Source organism: Odontesthes bonariensis, chromosome 2, assembly GCF_027942865.1.
Source record: "Odontesthes bonariensis isolate fOdoBon6 chromosome 2, fOdoBon6.hap1, whole genome shotgun sequence".
NCBI classification, from domain to species: Eukaryota; Metazoa; Chordata; class Actinopteri; order Atheriniformes; family Atherinopsidae; genus Odontesthes; species Odontesthes bonariensis.
This window is the reverse complement of record NC_134507.1, coordinates 15758524-15769115: the sequence shown is the minus strand read 5'-3', so window position 1 is coordinate 15769115 and position 10592 is coordinate 15758524. Positions and strand designations below refer to the sequence as shown.

The 10592-nt window shown below is 39.3% G+C and overlaps 1 protein-coding gene across 1 annotated transcript; it reads left to right on the top strand.

Moving 5' to 3' along the window:
- The first annotated feature begins 2264 nt into the window (after positions 1 to 2264).
- mat1a (methionine adenosyltransferase 1A) lies at positions 2265 to 10045 on the top strand. Its single transcript, XM_075484342.1, has 10 exons — positions 2265 to 2346; positions 3627 to 3704; positions 3982 to 4104; positions 4193 to 4305; positions 5194 to 5337; positions 6258 to 6383; positions 6473 to 6565; positions 7803 to 7985; positions 8106 to 8239; positions 9201 to 10045. Exons 1-10 carry the CDS (start codon positions 2280 to 2282, stop codon positions 9301 to 9303), a joined length of 1164 nt encoding a protein of 387 aa, XP_075340457.1. The 5' UTR covers positions 2265 to 2279; the 3' UTR covers positions 9304 to 10045.
- Positions 10046 to 10592: the final 547 nt, after the last annotated feature.

The following is a 10592-nucleotide window of genomic DNA, read 5'->3' as shown; positions in this document are numbered from 1 at the left end:
AGCTCGTATAACACACAGACAGGTACTCTCTGTGTACGACAGCCCCATTGTTTCTCACAGTGTATTTCTGAGCATATACAAACGGTGTGTGTGTGTGTGCTTGTCAGCATCTCTAGCAGCACAACTACCGACTGTCTGCAAAAACACAGACACAGTGAGTCAACTGAAAGGCCATGAAATATCTGAGAGACACATCTTCGTTATTTGATCTTCTCTCAGGAAATGGCTCGATATATTTTGCAGTTGTGTTCGAAAGACAAGAGCCTCAGGCCGGGACTTGGATGGAAAACAGCATTTACACAACAGACGACCGTCTGCTCCAAACTTAATTACTGGCGGTGAGTGAAAGTAACTAATTATATAGAACTGTGCTGAAGTGCACGTTTGAAATATCAAAATTTTTCATTGTGTTGTAAATTTCCCATTCTCTATGCTTCAAAGGGAAATATTGGACATTTTAACCTACTTTATTTAATGTGCAAGTAACAGTTGCTTTCTCTGCTGGAAAAGATTTCACAGATAATTGATAAAGGTTTTATTTGAGTATTCCCATTTCATTGTGCATAAGCAACCTTTTTTAATTGAGCTTTTTATGCTTTAGTTAAACACACTGACCTGACACTGAATGAATTCTTTGAACCGCAACAACACATTGTATACTACTTTAAGGGCAGTTTGCAGCCAAAACCAAAAGGTAAATTATGTTACTTTAACTTTTGATTGCATACCAGAACAAATATCTGAGAAGGCAGACATCAAACATGAATTATCTTACAAAGTAGACATTAGTATCTACATGAAGACTACGAGCCATAAAACAGCTGATCGGGCAGGATAATTGGAATTTTATAGCTACCGTGGAACATCAACATGCCCGATATTAACCTGAACACATTTCTGTGGCTGAAAATAATGATTATTTTCAACACGTATTAATCTGATTGTAAATTAGTCACTCAAGTATTTGATGACTCATTTGGTTTATAAATACTAAGACAAGTCAAATATCCATCCATTACTGTACATGTGGGGCACACGTTACACAGACCACCAGTGCATCACAGTGAATCCCAATTTAACATAACATGGCTGTCTTTTTGACTGTGGCCCCCAACACTCACCAGTGGTGGTTGCATCAAGCGTCAGTTTACTGACAAAATGTCCATAATTCCACTTTCCTTTGAAAGAATCTGACCAAGTGAACCATTTGGAACCTTGTGATGTTTGGCATTTTAGTTTCAACAACCATTTAAAGTATTCATCCTGCTAAAAAAAAAAAATCATAGCTGCACATGAATATTCTTTAAATCCCTTATTTATATTTTACCTTCATATGTTTTTGTTTTGGGCTGCACGGTGGTGTGGTGGTTAGCACCATCACCTCACAGCAACAAAGTTCCAGGTTCAACTCCCAGCTGTGCCTTTCTGTGTGGAGTTTGCATGTTCTCCCCGTGTATGTGTGGGTTCTCTCCGGGTACTCTAGCTTCCTCCCACTGTCCAAAAACATGCATGTTAGGTTAATTGGTGTCTCTAAAAATTGTCCTTAGGTGTGTGCGAGTGTGGTTTTTTGGTCACGTTTGTCTCTGTGTGGCCCTGTGATGGACTGGCGGCCTGTCCAGAGTGTGCCACACCTCTTGCCCTCTCGATTCTTATCTAATCACTTTTCTCAGTGTCCCCCCCCAGCCAATACTACTACACAAACAGGAGTAATTACATCCTCTGTGCTGTTAACAACAACAACAACCTGTTTCTCTATACCTTTATGTCTATAGGTAGTCCCACTGTTGGGATGAAGGGAGGGGAACCTCCTTGTTAGGATTTATCTGCCTCTACCCAGGAGGAAGAGGAAGGCATAGAACCGAAGCAGGTAATAAATGTAAACACACACTCAAGAAACATGCTGTACACAAGGGGTTAACAAACTGTTTCAGAGAACCAAAATACCCACCCATCATCCACCCCCCCTGGAATGGACTGTCCCATGGGTTCGCATGACGTGTGTGTGTGTGTGTGTGTGTGTGTGTGTGTGAGTGAATTGGAATTACAGAGTGTGTGTGTGTATGTGCGTGTGCCCTTAGCCATATATATTGAGCCATGTGGACCTAGACGTGGAGTTTTGCAGGACAGACTTTGCATTAGCTGTTGGGCTGTGTGCTCTCCGTTCTTTATTACTCCGGTGAACAGAAGCAGCAGGAATATAAAGCCACCTTCAGACCTCTCTGGACTGCTCTCTTGTGGAAATTGAGGAACCTCACAGAGTACCTGGCCCCATAGAAAAAATGAGTGATCAACTGGAAGACGGCTCTTTCATGTTCACTTCGGAGTCCGTAGGAGAAGGACATCCAGGTGAGTGTTCAGCTTGTATAAAATTTGTATCGGTTAAAAAAACTTCTTCACAACTTGTCAGCTGTTTCCTCTTTTGCTATAAAAAATGTCCCCAAAAAACTTATGCCTTTTTCTTTCTATACTCAGTGTAATATGGTTCTATGCATTTGACCAAACACAACACGAGATGGATCAAATGTTGTTCATAAATCAACAGTGATGCACATTTACAACAGGCTGGTGTAAGGTTGCACATTGGAGAGACACGAACAGAGCTGGAGCATGAGCCATTCACAAGAAAGCCTTTGAACTTATTAACTAATAATAAAAGTCAAAGTGCACTCCGTCCTTCACACTGCTGCATGCAGATGGCCCTCGTCCACCTCTGTCAATGTGTTGTAATCCCTTTACAAATATGTAATCTTACAAAGTCCCCTGTGTACAATCGATTATCAGCAAATGCTGTTTTGCGGTAAAGCAGTTGTACAGCTTCACAGATAATGACAGAACATGACTGTTAGCCCCCAATCTTATATTCAACCGCAGTGTTTGATAAAAACAAATCAATTGTTAATTAGTTCATTGTCGTCATCTTACATCTCACGTCATTTCTCGCTCAAGCCAATTAAAAGTAATGAAGAGAAAAATCATGTAAAAGTGACGGTGACCATATGAAGAAAGCTTCATATGGATCATATAAGTGGTAAAATTCACAGGACCGAAATTGTACATTCACAAAGGTGTGCGCAAGACACACATTTTGATTTGATAACACACTGCAAGGTCTGGTCTGTTCCCAGAGATAGTGGCCTTTTTTTTTTATACTTTGCTTCACACCTGCAGGCCGGAAACTAAGTTACAGCGAATCTGAGTTCATATGAAATTTGTGTTCTGAAATTGTCTATATTTTAGAAGTCCATTGAGATGTTGAGGCTGTTTCTGATGTAACCTGTGTATTGCATTGCTTCAGTGGGATGACAAAGAGGGATGAATGGGGTGGCTTGTGAGGCATTGTCCCACTGCTGCACTCAAATCACACAGATGGAAGTTAAACACAGAACTCCCCATTTGAAAAATTACTGTGTGATCTCTTGGAGAAACATATGCAAGCATGTTCTCCTGTCTCGTTATTCTTGTACAAAACAGACAGCAATAATGCTGCAATGTGCAGTTTTCCTGACTTTTACACTAGAATCCCCAGCCTGTTAAATGAAGAATTTCAGTTTAACCATTAAATTCAAATTGCCCCGTCTCTGTTTTGGATAAAAACCTTTTGCTGAGGCCTTGTCATTTCTCTACAGACAAGATTTGCGATCAGATCAGTGATGCGGTCCTGGATGCTCACCTGAAGCAGGACCCTGATGCCAAAGTCGCCTGTGGTAAGCAAACTAGAATTCAGATCAAGATAATGTCATTTTATTTAAAAACCCAGATACATTGAGATTTTTATGTTCGTATAAAACTTTTCCCCCCTCACTAAGTAAAGCAAAACTGTATTTGATCAGTTTATATGAACAAACTCACCCAAACTCACTGAATTTCACCAGCAGTGTTTACTTCCTGTATTTCATCTTTGACCTGTAAGATGACCACTACCCTCAAAAAATAGAAATAAAAAAGATCTTTGTGTATTTAATGTGTTCATTGTGTTGACAGAGACGGTGTGTAAGACTGGCATGGTGTTGCTCTGTGGTGAGATCACATCTCGGGCCAACGTGGATTATCAGAAGGTGGTGAGGGACGCCATCAAACACATTGGCTATGACAACTCAGAGAAGGGTGAGGAAAAACACATCTAAAGCAACAAAGACAGAGGTTTTATGTGCTTCCTGCCACCAGCTCTGAGATGTCCACTTTCTAACTGCAGGTTTTGACTATAAGACATGTAATGTGCTGGTGGCTCTGGAGCAGCAGAGTCCAGACATCGCTCAGGGCGTCCATGTTGACAGAAACGAGGAGGACATTGGAGCTGGTGACCAGGTGGGACAATTACAACAGGAAAATCCCTCATTTGGCTCATGTTGACTTCAGGGCTGTGTGATATTGGAAAAAAAAATAAAATCTAAGAATTTTTTTTAACACTGTATGACACGATTAAGCATTTAAACAACATCTGGTGGGACGAATGTTTACGAAGTTGTGATGGGAAAAGTATTTAGATAATTTACTTAAATAAATAGGAGCAGAAGTCTTACATTTAGAAGAACACAGCTTTTAGGATGTTCCTAAAAATAACTCATTCCGACTAAACATGTCCCCCATTTAGAGTAAACCTGATGTATTAGTGCACACTTTTCACTTTTTTGTAAAAGCTTGTTTCAACTATCTTATGTATAATAGACTAGTCTACCTTTCAAATGGTCACAAGATGTGGGATCAATATACCTCTTTGAGCTTTACACCGAGACAGTTTGAGGGGAATTCTTCTGTTAATGGAACTTCCAAGAACTCAGAAAACATCTTTTTCATTACGTAATGCTAAAGCTTGCTGAATCAGAATCCATATTTTTTCAGTCTCTGCCTGAGAAAAAATCTTTTGGTCTTTGTTTAAGATCTTATTTATGTCTTCAGGTCTGTTTGTTCCGCCCCATTGGCTCTAATGTTTTTACATTTATGTGAGAAAAACAAGCTCTTTTTATAGATTGAAATTGTTTTTGTGTTACAATATACAGTATATTATGAAAGCTATCAGGTATATTGAAAGTATTTTTGATGATTATTGATGTTTTTATCAGTGTAACAAGCTGTAGTTTAGTTGTTTTCTCATTGCCTAGCTTTTTGTTACACATTAAGTGACCTTTACTTTTCCCTGCTGATGATTAAATCTGCAGAGTTTGCATATTTTCTGACACTTTTTCTCCTCTGCAGGGTCTGATGTTTGGCTATGCCACAGATGAAACAGAAGAGTGCATGCCCCTAACTATTGTCTTGGCGCACAAACTCAATGCAAAGATGGCTGAACTCAGACGCAATGGCACCATCCCTTGGCTTCGTCCTGATTCTAAAACTCAGGTGAGATTATTTGTACAATACTCGCACAAGTTGCCTTTTTTCGTTCCCGAAGCAAAGGCAACACGAAGGCATTCTTTCTGTGAACTGCTTTCTTCTCTGCACTCTGGATGTCCTCCAAAAGATTATTTTTGGTGCCAGCATGCAAAATCGGATCAACAGTAGCTGTTGCAAGTATTTAAGATAAAGCTGTCTGCCCAGCAATAATACACCTCTGACTGCTGTAGAGGCAGTCAGCTGATGAATGCAACTCTTTGATATAAACTTACTAATGCTTTGGTTTCCCCAAGTCAGAAGTACAGCCAAATTTCCAAAAAAGCTGGGACACTGTGTGAAATGTCTATTAGAAACAAAACACAGTTATGTATTAATCATTCATAACCTCTATTTTGTTGATGAAATGGTTCAAATAAATGAACAGATAAGTGTAATTATTTTTCATGTACATGCTACTTTTACATTTGATGCAATCAGAATGTTTAAAAAAAGTCAGGGAACATAGATATGAAAATAGTTATGATTTCAGGCCCTCGGACAGCAATACATTTGGGAAAAAAACAAGATTTGAGGGTAGAAATCCCTGAATGGGCTCAAGAACTCTTCGGAAAAACCACATTGAAAAAAAAATTCACAGCTGTATCTGAAGTCTAAGTTAAAACACAATCATGCAAAGAGATATTCAAACATGGAAGAAACACCACTGGTTTCTTTGGGCCCAGGCACATTTCTAATTCACTGTGAGGTCAATTAAAAATAAATCAGAAATGGTCTGATCGTTCCAAATTTTAAACCCTTTTTTTTATAGTCTGCATTTCACCAGATAAAGAGAAGTCACAGCATCTTGTTTGGTATCAGCACACCGTTAAAAAGTCAGCAGTCTCCAACCCTGTTTACCAGCTTTTGAATTCGTGTTTATCCAACAGGTGACAGTACATTATGACCAGAAGGATGGAGCTGTGATCCCCAAGAGAGTTCACACCATCGTGATCTCTGTCCAGCATGATGAAGGTATCTCCTTGGAGGAACAGAAGAGTGTCCTGATGGATAAGGTACTTGCCTTACTTGGTTTTATTGAATTGTTGAAGAAATAAAGTCACACTTTTTGACTTTTCTTTTAATGCTAACCTATTTCTGTCAGGTGATCAAAGCTGTGGTCCCTCCCAAATACCTGGATGACAAAACCATATGCCATATCCAGCCAAGTGGTCGCTTCGTCATTGGAGGACCCCAGGTTGATATGACACACAAAAACAAGCAGACATAAAAATGTTCCGCCCCTTCAGGATTATTTTCTAAACTAGTTTTATGACATATTTTTAAATGGAAAGCTTGTTTGTGCATTTTCAAAGCTAACTAGTTAAGCGTGCCTTCTTCTAGAAACATCATGTCAACTTTAAACTGGGCAAAAGAGATTGGGCTTTTATCCAGTGATTCGGTTTTTTGTATCTTCTCCCATTTTTGTAAAATTTCAGTTAAATTTTAATGGCCCTATTGCCCGGTTTCTGCGTTTAAGCCCATGTTCACGTAGCATAAAACCAGGGCAGGGTAGTCTGAAACACTTTTTTCTTTCCTTATTTCTTTGTCATCAGACTTCACCACTTTTAACCATTACAGCAATTATGGGGTTTTGATTTGATAAAAAATTTTTGGGTTAGGGGGTGACATCACAGGTCAGGTGATGCATTCTAACTATCCACCAGGTTTAAGTGTAATCATTCATTTTTTTTGTTTTAATTCAGCTCTTCTTAGTTGAAAGTAACTATAGTACATTTAGTCCTCACTCTACACACGCACGCATACTCAAAAATAACATTTGGTTCCCATGTTAACAGGAGCTCCCTATCAGTCAGCTTTTGGTCCCGTATATGGGAAAAACAACGCAGGCACACACACTCACCTACATGTACACGTGATTATCACATAGTCAGGATCCATTGCAACACACAAAGACATACACACACGTGGAAAACATCTGAGAGGACCAAGAATTTTTTTCATGGATCACTATGTCAACTCAGTTTCAACACACATATAAACACACTTACATAATCTTCTGGGTTAACTTTCAACAAGAGAGCTCACAAAAGACAAAACATCCTTTTTCTTTGTAATGTTGAACTAGTCCACTGTAAATCTCAATTTAATCTTTAACCTCGACTACTTTTTTGGTCATAGTTTAAAATCAGTTGCTTCAAAGTTGAACTCGTGTATTTGTTCCTCTTTCATGTATTTATCTTTTGTATTTGAAGTGCTTATTCAGGTGTTGCAACTTAGCTCTGTGCTGGAATGGGAACAGCTTCCAGTTTAGTAGGCAATGAAGTTTTAGCTTCAAGTATTTAGCTTTTTTACTTGTGTGTCGGTGAAAGTTCAACCTTCTACCACTGTTGCAGTTTAGCTCCTCAAGTAACTCAGCCACGATTTCTTCAGCAGAGCAGCAGAACTTCATTCTTCTTTTCCCCACCCATTAGGGAGATGCAGGTGTGACTGGCAGAAAGATTATAGTAGACACATATGGAGGTTGGGGAGCTCATGGTGGTGGAGCTTTCTCTGGCAAAGACTTCTCAAAGGTCGACCGCTCTGCTGCTTACGCTGCTCGCTGGGTGGCCAAATCTCTGGTGAAAGCCAAACTGTGCAGGAGAGTTCTGGTTCAGGTGAGCACTTGGCTCCATTGTACGATGACGCAGCCAGACAATACAAAGGGTCTGCCGCTGTGAGTAGATGACAGTGTTGTTGATAAAGTATTTCTGTCTGCATGTCTTTATGTGATACAGGTGTCTTATGCTATTGGCGTGGCCAATCCTCTGTCCATCTCCTTGTTCACATATGGTTCCTCCAAGAGAACAGAATCAGACCTGCTCAGGATTGTCAACAAGAATTTTGATCTGCGGCCTGGAGTCATTGTCAGGTAACATGGAGTGTTAATTTGTCATAAGCAAGAGAAGACTGCCTCCTTCAGGTCTGCTGTGTGCAGGGCAGGTTGATTTTCATTTACCATAATGTTATTGTAGAAAGGTTTTTCTCTCACCCAGAGATCATTAAATACTTTGGTCAACGGATCCTGTAAATAATTTTTGAAGTAAAAATATGAGCTATCTTCTAAAAGAGAGTGATTTGCTGTCCTTTCATGCTTATTAGGATAGTAAATTAAAATAAAAAGTTTTTACCATTTCATAGATTAAAGAGTTGAAAAAAGCAGAATGATAATGATTTTGGTACAAAGTGCTGCACAGATTTGTGTAACAATTAATACAACACATTTGGATTAATGGTGTTCTTTAAAAAATGTATGTATGTATAAACGTAAAAACTATCATTAGAAACTATGGTAAACTATTTACATTTGCTCGAGATGCATCACAGAATACATGTAATCAGTACACGAGCTGGTGTTTCCTGATTCCCCCACTGGGTGGCATCAAAGTGAGCTGATCTCCCATTTATAATCCTCGTCTACATTTACAATGGTCCAAATTATTATTTACCAAATGGTTTGAAGCAGTGCACAAGCCTCAGTTTATATTTAAACCTGTTAATCCGCAGTTGCAAACCCTCAAAGGACAACATGCAAACATCCAAACAGACACAGTGACAGTGCAAACTCATCACGATGCAACATGCCTCAGGAGATACTTTCACTCTTCTGTGTGGGTTAGGTGGTACACAATCTTTAAGCATGGCTTAGATTTTCTGAAAGTTTTTCTAACGAAAGCATGTAGAAACATTTTTTATATAGCTCTTATGCCCAGTCACAAACAGAGCAAACATAATGGACCAGTCATAAACTATAGAATAGACTAGATTTGCCATCTTGAACATGCTTAATGTCTGTTCCTAACTGAAGTTACATCCTTTTGTAATCTCTGCAGGGATCTGCATCTGAAGAGGCCAATCTACCAGCAGACAGCCTCCTATGGCCACTTTGGACGACCAGAGTTTTCTTGGGAGGTGGCAAAAAAGCTTGTCCTGTAATAACTCCATTTGCCTGTCCCAAACCCCCCCCCCCCATGGAGACTGAACGAGGTGCCTCTTCATGGGCTACAACTTCCATCTCACTCAACCAATTTAACATGTTTTATAGAGAGATTTAAAGCCAAAGCTAGAGATAAACAAGTCAGCTTTGAAGATGTGAGGAGATAATTAGAGTGGTTGTAGCCAGTAGACATGTTTTCCTCCTGTTCTTTTCCAGAACCCAAAACATCCAGTTATTGGTGCTTGACAATATAGGTACTGTCACAAATCAAAGATCCACAACACAGCAAGAAAAGAAGCAAAGTGTTTTACCTCACAGCTGTTAATATTGCTTTATGAGGCCAGTATGATGTACAAAAACAACATTTCTACTTATAGGGTGCTGCTGACAACAGAAAGTATTGCATCAGTAACGTAAATGTCACAAGTGTGACTACTACTAAACCAAAGACTTGGCTTTAGAAAATGATTGCATGCTTCTGGGGTGACAGTTAAATGCATTTTGCGAGTCTCATGTTGTAATTGGTGCTACAGGAAGCTGTTTGCACTGTTACAGTCACCATTAGACAAGAGGACAGGTCTCAGGGCACAGAGGAGCTCTGGTCTCATAAAAAGGCATGTTACAGTTAAATTTAAAGCAGCCCTGCAGTTTTATGTTTTCACGCCACTCTTCTTTACTGTCATCCCTTCATCCCCGCTGTTTCACGAGTTCAAATTGAGTTGCTTTTGTCACAGCAGAACTCAACTTATGGATGACGCTTTTTTTTTTTGTTTTTACCTGCTTCTGTAAGTGCGATTCATTTTAGCAAGATGTAAGAAGTTTGAAACTTGTGCTAATTGAGGATCATTCTCTGCTCTCTTTGCCCTCTGAAGTGGATTACTGTATTAAGTAAAGTATTAAGCGGACCACTGATGTCTTAAAGTTGCGCCATTTTTACAATGATAAAGATCTAAGCTGATCTGCTGTGTTGCAGACGCAAACTCGCCTTAATTATATGCTGTCAGCTTCCCTAATGTCTTAATGTGAAAGTTTGCTGTATCTAAAAATGTCTGGACTGTTGTCAAGTTCACTTCATTTCTTCATTGTCACCTCGGTTTGTTAGAAAATTTCATGTGGGGTAATTGGACATTTTTAGTTATGGACTTCCACTGTTGTGGAATCACAAAGTATTTTATCTAGTTCTATCCTACTTAAGCACTTAAGACGGGACTAAGAAAGTACTAAGATTAAATCTTCATGTCTTTTGAGACTGAGGATTGTGGTCAGTGTAACAACCTGTGCTTTCATC